At 37.0% G+C, this 16245-nt stretch overlaps 1 protein-coding gene across 3 annotated transcripts in view; it reads left to right on the top strand.

Moving 5' to 3' along the window:
• The window catches only part of EML5 (EMAP like 5), a 172045-nt gene that overhangs the window by 101510 nt on the left and 54290 nt on the right, over positions 1 to 16245 (top strand). For all 3 annotated transcript variants that reach the window (XM_032621288.1, XM_032621290.1, XM_032621289.1), the window contains exons 18-21: positions 3599 to 3801; positions 4799 to 4910; positions 6008 to 6135; positions 10495 to 10636. In XM_032621288.1, the coding sequence (XP_032477179.1) occupies positions 3599 to 3801; positions 4799 to 4910; positions 6008 to 6135; positions 10495 to 10636 (585 nt within the window). The remainder of the gene's footprint in view (positions 1 to 3598; positions 3802 to 4798; positions 4911 to 6007; positions 6136 to 10494; positions 10637 to 16245) is intronic.

Raw genomic sequence — 16245 nt, 5'->3', positions numbered from 1 at the left:
ATAGAGAGAAGTGAGACATAGGTTAGAAAAGAATAGGCTTAGTGAAGATATTTCCCAAGTTGAATTAACTTTCAAATTGTAAACTACATAGGACATGAGTCGATTTTCAGACTTGTTTTAATACTTTATCACAGACTCATCAGATCATAGTGTATATACATTTACAAAGTAAAAAGAAGTATCTTCACATTTGTAATTTTCATTCCCATTCATTTAAACGAAACTTTTGAGTATCTTAGTCACCTGGACTTGCAAATACCCAGCAAGTAATGCTATTATTGCGGTTTTGAAAAAAAAAACAACTATAAGTTTGTCTGAAATAAGAGACTTAAAGAAAGTAAATAGCCTTAAAGTGAAAAGATTTGCAATTGAATAACTTTTTTCTTTAACTTTGATTTGACATAAAGTAGACCTGAAACTGAACCATAAAAGGATAAATGTTAAGACTTCAGTGCATTTCAGCATTCCTCACTTTGAGGTTCTGATCCAGAGTTCAGTAGTCAACTGGGAAATAAGTAACCACTTTATTAATCTGAATAAATGCCATCTGTCTACCCTCTAAATGCATAGCTTTATGTAAATAAGTTAAAGATGACTTAGGACTAAGGCTAAAAGGGAGCTTCTTACCTCCTATCCCAGATATAGGCTTTGAGAATTGCAAGTTATGAATTATTAATCTCTAAGGAATTTGAACTCTATTCCATGGCTGGTATGACCTTGTACAATACAAACATGTTATGCTGTGTGTATCAGAAAACTCAATAATGATTATCTAAACCAGAGGTGAAAAACTCTGTAAATGGCCAAATAGTAAATATTTTAGACTTTCCAGACACAGAGACAAAATCAAGAATATTATATAGGTACTTAGAGAACAAGAGAGAGAACTCCTGCCTTGCCGTACCCAGTTTGCACCCAGTTGCCGTTAACTGGAGACGTTCCCTCCAAGATCAGCCTGATGCAGTGAACAGGACTTGCAGGTTGGACTCGGGGGAGACCATAGTCAGCCTCACTCTGCCCTAGCGACACACTGATTCTAGTGTGTCTTCTCCTCCTGGAGAGCCCTACCTTCTCAACTTCGGCAGATGGCCAGAGGCAAGGCAACTCCTGGACTGTGATTTCACTGCTGGGTGCCCAGAAGTTTCCATAGCAAAGTCCTCAACTTGTGGACGGTGACCAGCTCGGGCCCTAGGCAGCTGCTAGTTGGCAGCGAAAAGTCAGGGAGGCAGGCTCTGGGAGCAGAGAAGAAAACCGATGTAGCCACTGCAGCTGTGCTCCAGTGGGCACTGAACAAAAACAGGTGATGGCAGGATTTGGCCTACAGCCCATAGTTTGCTGACCCTGCTCTGGATGGATAATCTATGCTCTAGTGAAACCCAGTCCCCTCCACTTGTGCACTAGATCCCATCTCTCAGCTATTCAAGGGCATCATTCCAACTCTTCTTCCCTTTCTCTCTTGCATTATCAGTTCTCCCTCTTTACCAACTCTTTCCTTTCAGTATATAAATGTGGTGTTATTTCTCCATCTTAAGTAAGTAAAACCAAACAAAACTACTCTTTGAGCTCTACCTTCCATTTGCTAATCAAATTCTCTTCTTACCTATGTACTAAAACACATCCACACAGTTGTTTACACTTTAAATTTGTGAGTTATCTTCTCCTTCTTTTGAGAGAAGTCTAACCTGTTTTTTCCCCTTCACCACTTGACTTAACTGCCCTTCCAAGTGCACTAACAACTCTGGCTGCTATGTTAAGAAAAGACAATCTTCTGAATACATTTGGAATATGACTACTTTTCATCATCTTCTATGTTATCACCAGACCCATGCCACCCTTAGCATTTGCCCAGATGATTGAAATAGCCTTCTAACTCTTTTCATCCTTGCCACTATTCAAATTACCCTCAACCCAGAAATCAGAATGAACCCGGTAATAAATAATATGCCAAGTCTTGTCATTCCACCACCCAAATGTTTTTCATCTCATAAAGAGTAAAAGTTAAATCCTTACAATGGTCTGTAATGCTGCCTTTGACCTCTCTGACCCCATCTCCCGTTACTGCCTCCCTTACTTTCTTTGCTACTCCATACTGGCCTCCCTAGTTGTTCCTTGAAGATTCTTGTCACGTTTCTGCTTTGGGGCCTTTGCGTTTGCTGATTTCTCTGTCTTGAATGCTCTTTTTGCATGGCTTGCTCTTGCTACCTCCTTCAGGTCTTCATGAAGATACCACCTTCTCAATGAGGCCTCTCTTAACCACCCTTCTTAAAATGGACCCCTCTCGTTTCTTATCTCCCTTTTATGCTTACATTTTCTCCATAGCACCCGTCATCATCTAACATCCCGCACATTTTACTTATTTGTCATATTTATTGACTGTCTCTCACCAGGAAGCTCCATGAAAGCAGGGAATTTTGTTGTCTTGTCTGTTTTGTTCATAGCTCTGCCCCCATTGCCTTAAATAGTGTCTGGTATCTATATATATTTCTTGAATAAATGAATGAGTGAATGAGTTCATTTGGAAAAATGGGCAAAAGATATCAATAGATAATGACCAATAAAAATAGGAAAAGATGATAAAGCTCATGAATAATTGGAGAAATGCAAATTAAAACCACAATAAAATTCAGTTGATATTTCACATCCCCAGTCTGATAATACCAAGTGTTCTGAAAGGTAGGAAACAACAGGAACTCCTTTCACTATTAATGGGAGTATATGTTGGTGTATCGACTTTGGAGGACAATTTGGTCATAGAGATGATACCTCTCATCTACATGCTGTTCCTTTTGCAAATACGCTATGACCATTCCTAGGCATTCCTAGAGAATCTCTTGCACTTTTATAGAAGAGGCCCTTGCAGCAGTGTTTAAAGCAACATTGTTTTCAATAGCAAAATCTTGGAAGCAATTTTATTAAGTCCCCATTAATAGGAAACTGTTGTGTTTATATAACGGAATCCTATATAGTCAGGAAAATGAGTTTTCTAGGGGTACAAATCAACATGTATAAAACTCCACAACAAATTGTTGGTGAAAAAAGCAGGTTGCAAAAGAATACATACAGGATATGTATTTAGAGATAATTTTAAACATGAAAAATAATGACATGTTACCTAAGAATTCAAAAATAAGTAGTAAAATATGTATAAGGGAATGTGTGAGAATAATCAAGATCACATTCAGAATAGTAGTGGGTGAAGAAGGGAGATGGGATTGGCATACGTTTTGATTGTTTAGTAATTTTATGTAAATTGATAATGGATATAGAAGAGCTTATTGTATTTCTTTTACTTTTTGTATTAAATATGTCATAATATAATTTTTTTTAAATTAATCAAAAGACTGATTTAAACTGACTTAATACATATTTTTGTTTATCCAAAAAGCTATGACCTGAAAGCAGCCATGGTTATGCCTGCTGCAGCCAAGCAAGGTGTTGCCCAAGTCACTGATTGAGAGACCTTTATTTTTCTTTTTAACTCTCCTTACTGTTACATGTCTTTCTCTTTAAACAAGAAAAACAGCAGAAAAGAAATTTTATTGCTTTGAATTTTATACGTTTTGAGAGTGGTACTTTCATAATATTTTTTATGAACCAGGGGGAGGATTGATTGGAAGAAAAGGCTACGTAGGCACACCAGGGAAAAATGACACAATGATGTGTGCAGTATATGGATGGACTGAAGAGATGGCTTTTTCTGGAACATCCACAGGAGACGTGTGTATCTGGAGAGACATCTTTCTTGTAAAGACAGTTAAAGCACATGATGGACCAGTGTTCAGTATGCATGCATTGGAAAAAGTAAGTAACCTAAATAAATTTTAAGTTAAACATAGTTTGATCATGGAGTGCAGAACATTTTCACAAGTACAGGGACACTACCTTTCTACTTAGCTGAGCTACCCAATAATAATATGTGAGCTAGAGTCTTCCTGACTGTATTTTATTCCTCTTTTCAAACTCCTGAACCCAGAGTGAAATAGGTCTGCTGTTATTAAAAAAAAGTTTAACTTAGTATTTATTAATCTTTTACTCTGAGTCAAAAATTGTTTAGGTACTTTATATGTTATCACCATATCCTGTGAGGTAGCTATCATTATTTTTTAATAAATTTATTTGTTTTATTTGTTTATTTTTGGCTGTGTTGGGTCTTCGTTGCTGCGTGTGGGCTTTCTCTAGTTGTGGCGAGCGGGGGCTACTCTTCGTTGCAGTGCGCAGGCTTCTTATTGCGGTGGCTTCTCTTGTTGGAGAGCACAAGCTCTAGGCACGTGGGCTTCAGTAGTTGCAGCACGCAGGCTCAGTAGTTGTGGCTCACGGGCTCTGGAGCACAGGCTCAGTAGTTGTGGCACATGAGCTTAGTTGCTCCGCAGCATGTGGGATCTCCCCAGACTAGGGCTCAAACCCGTGTCGCCTGCATTGGCAGGCAGATTCTTAACCACTGAGCCACCAGGGAAGTCCCGTAGCTATTATTATTATCCCCTCTTTTTAAAGGATGGGATTATGAAGCCTCCAGGAGAAGGTGCTGAAAGTGGTAGAGCTACTTTATGGTTCCAGATTGCAAACTGTGTTTTTAAAGTCCTATTCTAAAAGTAGAATGTTTTGTGTCATGGTAAATATTTTTGCAAATTCCATGTTGATGTTTAAAAAAACATAATGGATTCTATGCTAATTTCTGTTTTTTACAAGCTGTAACTTTTGGCTATAAATACTCTTTCCTCCAGAGTTTTTCAATATAAAAGAAGGTTATTATTTTTTAAATATTTAGATCTTCATTAACTTAAAACTTTTACTTTTGTAGGGATTCGTAACTGGAGGGAAAGATGGGGTAGTAGCTCTTTGGGATGACTCCTTTGAAAGATGTCTCAAGACCTATGCTATAAAAAGAGCTGCTTTGGCCCCAGGATCTAAAGGTGATTTGAGATTTTGAGATTTGTAGGAAAAAAGATTAATTGCTTATTAACATGGTGGGCACTGAGGTGGAGCACGTAGGGTATATTTTTCCTTCTTTACTAGACAGGCATCAGAGTTCAGTAAGAGAAGCCACTTAACTGTATGCCAGAATCATTGCTGTCCTTTCAAAATCTATTTTCAGTGATACGCATAGTAATATATAAACAAATACAAGATTATCAATGTTAATTTTTAACATTTTTAATTTTTCAAAGAAAATCGCCATGTGAGCGTCACATTTTCCACCAGTCAGGGTATTGTTTTCAAACTTGGCCTTTTGTTTCATCTTAGTGTTTTGTTGACTCTCCCTCTCTAGCCTTGCAGGCCTTTCTTCCTTTACCCTTTCTCATGGTGCGCTAAGGCACTACAGCACTCTGTCTCTGGCCTCCAGGCCTTCCTGTATGCTGTCACTTTTGCCTAGAATTTTCCCTTTCTCCTCCCTCCTGCTTCCTCCAGTTTCTTGACCATATGCTCATTTTTCAGATCTCAAACACTGTTTCTTCTAGAATGATTCCTTACACTCCCATCCCCTCTCCCCCTCACAAAAGGTTAAATTCCCTTTTGTTCCATTTTCAATATGCTCCTCACACAAGGTCTGTTTTCCTCTTTGTATGCTCTGTGAGGGCAGAAGCTTGGCTCTATCACGTTTACCAGTATATCTCTGAAGTCTGCCTAGGGTACAGTAAACATAAATGAATTAATCTTAAATCAAATTGAATTAAAATTACTAACCAGAATATTGTACATGCTCTAAGAGGGTCAGGAGGTGGATGAGGGGCAAATGTAAAAGGAAAATAAACAGCTGTCAGACTGGTAGTAGGGGATCTGGAATAATATAGAATCATGGAATTGTAGCATATAAATGGTACTTACTTTTGAGATTAGTAAATTGAATGATTGGGGAAAATGTGGTACATTTATTAGAATACTTAAAATATAGGAGAAAGCAACCGTGTAACATGATTTGCATTGTCAAAATGGCATCATTGGCAATATATACACCCTTGTATTATAGTAAACTTCATACCTAGAAGAACATCTCCGTTTAACATTTTAGGTCTTCTCTTGGAAGATAACCCATCTATACGTGCCATATCATTAGGACATGGTCATCTTTTAGTTGGTACAAAGAATGGTGAAATACTAGAAGTGGATAAAAGTGGCCCAATAACACTTCTGGTCCAGGTAATTTTAAATGTTAATATGCTTTCTTTTCCCTTTGTATACAGTTGATTCAATACATAAGAGCCAGAAGTTGGCAGTGGTGAAAAATAATGTTAAATTATTTAGGGAAATATTTGTTAATGTTAATATTTACAAAACATAAATTTAATCATAGTTAAATGAGTAGTATCTGTAAATAATATGCACATTATCATGTAGAATAATTGCCAATATTTTCAGTAATTTCTTATTGCAAAGCAAGAAACCAATGGAAAGAAAAGCCAGTTGTAATTAATTTAACCCAGTCCATTTATTTCATATTTAATTTTATTTCTTTGAAGTACATTTGTTGACCCTAAGGCAGTTGTTTTTCTATGAAACTCTTCAGTTTAGTTCATTCTTTCTCAAGTTTCTAACTTAGAAAAGTAAAAAATGTACGCTAAAATTTTACTGCTGAAAACATTTATCCATGAAAATATGTTAGTGATTTTGAAAATCCAGAAGTACACACTTTGTGTGGCAGAAATATAACATAAAACAGCAGGATTAGCTAATCCTTAACATTTCTATCAGGAATGCTGTATTAATTTTTCAGGTTTACATTTCCTATGTATATTATGGTTTTTGATACTATAAAACACAGCAGGTGAAGTAGTATTTACTCTAATGAAAAATTGTCCTCATGCAACTCTGTATAGTAACACATTTTGGGTTTGCCTTTTACCCTGAAAAAGAATTATGTTCTTTCTTAATACAGACTGATTTCTTCTCCAGCCCCCCACTTCACTCCTGTTAAGACACCAAAGAGCACATGTAGAAGAGAACATTGCACATGCTTTAAGGTTAACATAATATCCTGATGTAACAAGGAGAATTTGTAAGCAAATAACAAAACATTTTATATTAAATTAACTGTCATGTCTTACTCTTTAATTTCAGTCACATGATGTTCCTTTAAAGTAAAAAGATGTTAGAGTCATGGTGTTTAACGTATTTATGGTCTCTTGGAAAATATAAACACAAATACACTTTTACAGATGAATCCATAGATGGACCTATTCAAAAATACAATTTCATAATTGTAAGAAGAGATTTTTAGAAGTCATAAATGACATTTTTTAAAAATATTTATTATAAAGTTTAAGATTTCACATATGTACTGTCTCCTAAATGTCAGGAACAAGACAGGATACCAGGTCTCACCATTACTGTCCAACATTGTATGTGAGGTCTTAGCCAGTCCAGTAAAACAAAACAAAACAGAAAACAATTAAAGGTATACATGTTGGAAGCAAATGGATGACGCTGGATGGATATCAGTATTTGCGGATATTATAACCCTATACCTTGAATATTCAAGAGAATAAACTGAAAAATTATTAGAACTAATTAAGGAGTCCTACAGATTGCATATATGCAAAGTCAACATGTAAAAGTCAGTAGTATTTCTACATATCAGTAATGATCAGCTAACACATATGACACAAAATGGTACTCACAAAGAAAACTATATAGTACTCACAAAGAAAACTATATAGTAACCAGAAATATTTTTAGATGGCTAAAAATATGCAAGACGTGTATTAAGAAAACTATAAAATTGTACTAAAGGCATAAAAGCTGTAAATAAATTCTGTATGATCATAATCCATATCCTAATGAGATTTTTCACAAATTCTGGAAAGATTTTGTTTAATCATCTAGAAGAGAAACTATTCAAAAATAGTCAAGAAATTTTTGAGAAACTCTCTGTGCTAGAAATAAAGATAATTTAAAACTATAGTAATTAAAAGTGCGGGAATGTATGTACACAGTAGAAGTGCATTCATGTATATACCAAAAAAAAACCACGTACAACAATGTTTGTAGCAGCAGTATTCTGTGGATCAGTTTGGGGACTAGCGCCTCTTAACAATATTAAATCTTCTGATCCATGAACGTGGATCTCTCCGTTTATTTAGATCTTCTTTAACTTTTTTCAACAATGTTCTATAGTTTTCAGTGTACATGTCTTGTAGTTATTTTGTTAAAGTAACTTACCTCATATATTACTTCTAATAGTTTTTTGGTGAATTTTTTAGGGTTTTCTGTATACTGTAAGAGATTATGTCATCTGCAAATAGAGATAGTTTTACTTCTCCCTTTCCAATCTGGATGCCTGTTATTTCCTTTTCTTACCTAATTATGCTGCCTGGAACTGCCAGTACTATGTTGAACAGAAGTAATGAGAGTAAAGATCCTTGTCTTGTTTCTAATCTTAGGGAGGAAGCATCCAGTCTTTTACCATTAAGTATAATGGTAACTGTGGATTTTTCATCTTTGCCCTTTATCAGGTTGAGGAATTACTCTTTTATTCCTAGTTCGTTGCTTATTTTTATCATAAAAGATTGTGTCACATATATATGGAATCTAAAAATAAATGCTTCTGAAGAACCTAGGGACAGGACAGGAATAAAGAGGCAGACATAGAGAATGGACTTGAGGACACAGGGACAGGGAAGGGTAAGCTGGTACGAAGTGAGAGAGTGGCATGGACGTGTATACATTACCAAATATAAAATAGATAGCTAGTGGGAAGCAGCCGCATAGCGCAGGGAGATCAGCTCGGTGCTTTGTGTCCACCTAGAGGGCTGGGATGAGGAGGGTGGGAGGGAGACGCAAGAGGGAGGAGATATGGGGATATATGTATATGTATAGCTGATTCACTTTGTTATACAGCAGCAACTAACACAACAACGTAAAGTAATTATAGTCCAGTAAAGATGTTAAAAAAAAAGATTGTGTCATTTGTCAAAAGCAATTAGTATATTGCATTAATTGATTTTGGGATTTTAAGCCAACCTTTCATTCCTGGGATTAATCCCACTAGGTCATGGTATATAATTCTTTTTATATGTTGTTGGAATAAGTTTGCTAGTATTTTGTTGAGGATTTTAGCATCCATGTTTATAAGGGATATTGGTCTGTAGTTTTTTGTGATGTCTGTCTGGTTTTGGTATCAGGATAATATTGGCTCCATAAAATGATTTAGGAAGTATTCTGTCCTCTTTGATGGCCTCTTTCCCTAACCACATCCAGCTGTTAAACTCTATTAATTGCTCACTGATTACTCTATTATTTCCAGCATTTTCCTGGAGAATAAATTCCTTCACAGGCTAAACCAATCAAATTCAGGCTTCTTAAAAGGGACAGTTCCCTAGGTTACTGTTTGAGATTTGTTCTGAAGTCAAGCAGTCTCTTCCCGTTGTCTATGAGATTTTCCTGTTTTTCCTAGACAGACTAGCTGGCCTTCATTTTAGCCATGTCCAGTGAGTCTGTCAGTTGCCTCCCAATTAACTTTCATCACAACCTCCATTGTTTTCAAGAGCACCTTTAGGCTTCACCTTTTCCACATTGTAGTAAATGAAGTCGGTTGCTTTGAGAAGAGGCTAGGAGCTGTTTTATGGCTTGCTTCTCTCTCTCTCCCAGAAAAATTTCTGATCCAGGGCTCTGTAGTTGAGGGTGAAAACAGTGGAATGCTTCCTTTTCCCAAGTGTCCCTTGCTTTAGATTTCAGTACTCAGTTGGTGGGGAGGGAGCAAGTAGCCTCAGGTCTTCTTGAGTTGACATTGAGGCCCCAGTATTCTTACTGGCCACTGCACCTAAGATAGAGCCTCCATCTCAGAATAGGGGGTGGATAGAAGGAGGGAGCTCCCATCTCTCAGCAGCAGTCACCAAGAATTTAGCCTCAATAGCAGGTAGCTGGGGGCAGGATGAGAAATGCTGACCTCTGCCCCTTCTGGGAGGTAAAGCTCCCCTAGTGGCTGGGGAGAGAGACCGCCCTTGTTCTTGGTTACATCAATCTGGTATGGAGTTTTCATGTCAGTGAGTGGGGAAGAGGGAGAAAAGGGGTGTCTCGGTTCAAATACAGCAAACTCACTGTTCTTACTGAATTTTAGCAGATTTTCTTGAGTAACTGTTTCTTCATTTGTTCTATTTCCTCGAAACCATTTCCAGAGACTTAATTTTTTTTTAAATAATTTCTACCAGTTTCACTGGTGCACAGGTCTGCAGTACTCCCTTGCTCTGTCATGCAGGAAGTCCCTCCTTTATGACAATTATTAGCATTCCAGGGCAGCCAATTCCTATTTTCTCCACATTAAATGTTGTAGGATTTTGAAGCTAATTTTCAGCAGCAACTTGATTATATTGTAACTGTGGAGATAAAACTGTTACGAAGTTATTTTAAGGTGTATTCCAAAGATAAAGAGAAAAGTTTTATTAGATTTATCTATTATTCATTATCCTATCATTATTATATATTATTGAATGTTGTCTTCAGTTTTCTTCTAAATACAAGTATCTTTAGGTTAAATTGATCTTAACTGTGTTTTATTTACAGGGACACATGGAAGGAGAGGTGTGGGGTTTGGCTACACATCCTTATCTGCCCATCTGTGCTACTGTAAGTGATGATAAGACCTTAAGAATATGGGATCTCTCTCCTAGTCATTGTATGTTGGCTGTCCGGAAACTTAAAAAAGGTAAGTGCCTCTCAGACTTGAGCATAGATCAAATTGTCACAATTATTTAACCCTCACAAATGTAGGAAAGCAATAGTAAATATATAAAAAAGACTTAAAATATTTTTTCTGTGTCTACTTGCTCATGATCGTATATGAAGAAAATTAATTATACCCAGTCTTTGCTTTATGGGACCTACTATGATCATGCCTACCCTGAGTCAGTTTTTAATATCATTTTGGAAAAAAGAATATAGGATGAAAACAGAAGCTAAGTTTTCTACCCTTACTGACTATGGATTATATATAATTCAGAATCAGAAATCAGGAAGGCCTTAACTTAAAAAGGGGTAGCAGAGTTGAGAGGAGGATATTTTAGGATGAAACAGAACTGAGCACATTTGTAGGAGGTAAATGAGGCTACCCTATCAATATAGAGCGACAAGAGCTTCAATTGTTGGAGCAAGACTGTTACTATTAACTTAGGCCAGATGAGGATATACAATAGCTTCAAATTTCTTAGTAAAGTGGTAGGGAATATTATTTTATAGCATGAGGATATTGTAGGAGGAGCTCTGGCTGAAAAAGTTGGGAATTGTGACTGAAAGAAATGTGATAGCTTAAGCAGATGAAAGTAAGAATTGCTAGCAATGTAAAGACCAAGTTGAAGTTAGGTAACATGTTATAATTCAATCAGTTGATTTATATTTGCTTCCTTCTATTGACTTTTAAGTCAATAGAAGTCTATTCTCTTTTTCTAATGCTGTTGTTAAATATTTAACATATATGCTTAACTAAAAATCTGAAGTTAATCACAATCTCTGGAACTCTAGAGCTCTAGTCACTGTCCTTCCCTTTTTTTTCTTTTATTTTTTTGAGTTATTGATGTTCAGCATTTTCATTCTCTGGGGTGTGTGTGTGTGTGTGTGTGTGTGTGTGTGTGTGTGTGTGTTGTATTCCTTTGTTTTTTTCTGAAAAACTAGGGAGAATTACCAGTGGTTGTGTACATGAACTTTCGGTGTGAAGGGTTATAGTAAGATTTCAAAACCACAGTCACACCTTTTTGTGCACAGAAAACCACTGTGTCAAAAGATTCTTTCCTTCCCAAGTCCATTGGAAGTCCTGACCAGTCAGATTTGGAACACACTTGTTTTTATTACCTATCAGATTTTCTTTCCTTTTTTAAATTGAAATATAATTGACATAGAACTTTACATTAGTTTCAGTGCACAACATATTGATCCAATATTTGTAAATACTGTGAAATGATCACCATAATAACATGACTACACATACTTACAAATTTTTTTTTATTGTGAGAAGAACTTTTTTTTTTTGCAGTACGCAGGCCTCTCACTGCCGTGACCTCTCCCGCTGCGGAGCACAGGCTCCGGACGCACAGGCCCAGCGGCCGTGGCTCACAGGCCCAGCCGCTCTGCGGCATGTGGGATCCTCCCGGACCGGGGCACGAACCCATGTCCCCTGCATCGGCAGGCGGACCCTCAACCACTGCATCACCAGGGAAGCCTGAGAAGAACTTTTAAGATCTACTCTCTCAGCAGCTTCCAGCTATGCAATACTGTATTACTAACTGAAGTCACCATGCTGTACATTAGATGTCTATGACTTCTTTACTTTATAGCTGGAAGTTTGTACCTCTTGACCCCCTTCACCCATTTTGCCCACCCCCCACTGGCAACCACCAGTCTGTTCTCTGTATCTTTGAGCTTTTTTTTTTAGATTCCATATATAAGTGGATATAGTATTTGTCTTTCTCTGTTTAATTTATTTCACTTAGCATAATGCCCTCAGTGCCCATCCATGTTGTTGCAAATGGCAAGAGTTTATTCTTTTTTATGGCTGAGTAATCTTACAGTGTGTATGTATGCATATATATGTATATACATACAGACATATCTATACCACACTTTCTTTATCCATTCATCCATTCGTGGACACGTGGGTTGTTTCCATATCTTGGCTATTGTAAATAATGCTGCAGTGAACATGAGGGTTGATATACCTTTTGACTTAGTGTTTTTGTTTTCTTCGGATAAATACCCAGGAGTGTAATTTTTTGAGGATCTCTGTTTTTTTTTAACCTCCCTTCAATTGGGCATTATTATTGTTTCATGCAGTCACTGTTTACTTAGATTTATCTATGCTTATGCATTTCTTTGTTCACCTTTTCTTCTTGTATCTCAAACTTTTTCTTTTGTCATTTTCTTCTAAAATACAGTTTTAGAATATCCATATTAAGGACTTGTTGGAAATTCTCTCATCTTCCTCTGGATGAACCAGTGGCATATAAGACTAGGACAGTGGGAGTGGTCTATTTTGGCAGGAGAAATATTTTATCACTGACATTGCAATTCTTTAAAAGCAAAAAAATTTTATTCAGTTTTATTGTTTTAAAATTTTTGATTGGCAATATATTGCCCCTCAGGGGGAACTGTTTCCACTGCCCTGCCCTTGGTATACTACTAGTCTGAACATGTTTTCATTTTTTACTCTCATTCTTGAATGCTAATTTAACTGCTTCTAGAGTTCTTGATTCAGAATTATTATTCCTGTGGTTTCCATTGTTCTCTTTTACATCGTTCTGCAGTTCTGAGGTTTAATAACATTGTGCATGTATGTGGTTTATTATTTATTTATTCTATTTAGGATTTGTTGTGTTTCCTGAATCTTTGGACTTATATCTCATATCAGACCAGAAAAAATGTCTACCAGTATTACTGGCTCCTTCTAGGAGTAGATCTTTATATTAGGTTGTAGAGAAAAGTCATGATTCTGTATTTTTGTTTTTAAATATTCTTCTATACTCACTTCATTTTTCCTTCATCATCATTAATTCAAGAGGAAGACAAGTGGATTTTCATAACCTTAAAGGGACATGTATGGTTCATAACCTTAAAGGGACATGCTGGTTGACGTAATTATAACAAAATACTGAAGTCATAGTGGTTTAAATATTATAAAACACAGTTATCTCTTTCAAACATTCAGTAAGTAAATACTGTTTTCTTCAGAAAATGAACATGCAAGGATTATGGTCCTGAGGCTTAACATTTTATAACTAAGTCATTTTTTAATTTTATTTTTATTTTTGGCTGTGTTGGATCTTTGTTGGTACACGCGGGCTTTCTCTAGTTGCAGCGAGTGGAGGCTACTCTTCATTGTGGTGCTCAGGCTTCTCATTGTGGTAGCTTCTCTTGTTGCAGAGCATGGGCTCAAGGTGTGCGGGCTTCAGTAGTTGCAGCACGCAGGCTCTAGAGCGCAGGCTCAGTAGCTGTGGCGCACGGGCTTAGTTGCTCCGCGGCAGCGGCATGTGGGATCTTCCCGGACCAGGGCTTGAACCCGTGTCCCCTGCATTGGCAGGCGGATTCTTAACCATTGCACCCCCAGGGAAGCCCTAAGTAGTTATAGTTAATATAAACTATCCTATGAAAATTTTGCCAAATAATCCAATTTTATGGTAACTAGTTATAGAATAACCAAAGTATAAATATGCAACATGAATTAATGTCTGAATTCTTAATGTGTGTAAAGTCAGTATTTTCCAAATATTTGCCAGCCTTTGCACTTTTCTGTTTAATGACATATTGGAAAATTCCTGTTAAAAACTCATATTTGTGGCTTTAGCTTTTAACTATAATCAAACCTGAATTTTTTCCTCCACCCCCACCCCCCACTACTCTCTTGCAACCACTAATCTGTTCTCTGTATCAGTTCATGTACCTTTTGGCCATTTGTATGTCTTCTTTGAAAAAATGTCAATTCGGATATTTTGCTCATTTTTAAATCAATGTGGTTTTTTTGCTGTTGAGTTTTATGAGTTCTTCATTTATTTTGAATATTAGTCCCTTACCTGATACATAATTTGCAATTATTTTTCCAGTTCAGTAGGTTGCCTTTTCATTTTGTTGATCGTTTTCTTTCCTGTGCAGAAGCTTTATAGTTTGACGTAGTCCCACTTGTTTATTTTTGTTTTTGTTGTTCTTGCTTTTGCTGTCAGTCAAAAAATCATTGCCAAGATCTATGTCAAGGAGCTTAACACATAAGTTTTCCTCTAGGGGTTCTGTGGTTTCATATCTTATATTCAAGTCTTCAGTCCATATTGAGTTAATTTTTGTGTGTGGTATAAGATAGTGGTCCAGTTTCATTCTTTTGCATGTGGCTGTTCTAGTTTCCCAGCACAGTTTATTGAAGAAGCTCTCCTTTCCGCATTGTACATTCTTGACTTCTTTTGTAAGTTAATTGACTATGTGCACATGGGTTTATTTCTGGGCTCTCTATTCTGTTCCAGTGATCTGTGCATCTGTTTTTATGCCAGTATCATGCTGTTTTGATTACTATGGCTTTGTAATATAGTTTGAAATCAGGGAGTGTGACGCCTCCAATTTTGTTCTTCTTTCTCAATATTGCTTTGTCTACTCGGGGTATTTTGTAGTGCCATACAAATTGTAAGATTATTAGTTCTGTATCTGAAAAATGCCAGTGGAATTTTGATAGGGATTACATCGAATCTCTAGATTGCTTAGGGTAGTGTAGATGTTTTAGTAATCCATGAGCATGGATTGTCACACACCTGTTGATAGACATTATAAAGTTCCATAGGAATTGTGGGTTCAACTCTGTGCCTTCTAGGCCCTCAACCTCTTTCTCCTCCAATGTAGTGTGTTTCAAAATAAGAAATCATCATCATACATATTTTTTTGTATTGTATATGTCAAACCAAACTGTCAGCCAGTTATTTTGTCTTCTACAGCAGAATTGCCTCACAGTCAATTAGTTATGTACCAAAAATGTTTGCGGCAAAATGTCTATGGCAAAGAAGCTTACAGCAGAAATACTTGATATGATTAGATATGATAGTGAGAAGAACCATTCCCACCTCCACCTCTTGATTTCCAGACCCATGTATTCTGCCTGTGAGGTAGACAGCACCATATAATGGTCTATGCTGTGAAGCATATACCACATCCTATAAGACAAAACTCTGGTGTTTCAGGATACTGTTTCCCAAAAGGTGCTATAAATTAGTTTTCAGTAAGCCATTCCATCATTCTGTTAGTAGCCCTCGGTGGGTGATGAGGGTATGTGATAAAATTAGTTAATTCCATGGGTATGAGCTGAATGCTGCACATCCTTCGCTCTGAAATGAGTTCCTTTATCAGAAACACGGAATTCAGTGATGGTGGATAAGGTATCCTGTGTGTCCACAGGTGGTGGTGCTAGCAGAAGCTCTGTGAATAGGGAAGGTGAATCCAGAGTTCATGTGTATTCCAGTGAGGATGACTCTTTGTCCTCTCCATAATGGAAGAGGTCCAATGTAATCAGCATGCCACCAGGCGTCTGGCTAGTTTCCCTGGGGAATGGTGCCATATCAGAGGTTCAGTTGGTCTCTACTGTTAGCAGGTTGGACACTCAGCAGTAGTGGCAGCAAGATCAGCCTCTATAAAGAAAAGTCCATGTTTTATTAACCCAAGCATAGACTCTGTCCTTGCCACCTTTGGCTCACTAAGCAAGTGCTAGCTGGCTAGGAAAAGAGGCTGCCTGATGTCCATAGAACATATTATTTTGACCATCTGATTATCGAGAGCCTCCTCTGCAGTGGATGCCCTTAT

The sequence above is a fragment of the Phocoena sinus genome, chromosome 2 (genome assembly GCF_008692025.1).
Source record: "Phocoena sinus isolate mPhoSin1 chromosome 2, mPhoSin1.pri, whole genome shotgun sequence".
Classification (NCBI taxonomy): Eukaryota; Metazoa; Chordata; class Mammalia; order Artiodactyla; family Phocoenidae; genus Phocoena; species Phocoena sinus.
The sequence above is the reverse complement of the archived record's forward strand: the minus strand, read 5'-3'. Positions and strand labels throughout refer to the sequence as shown.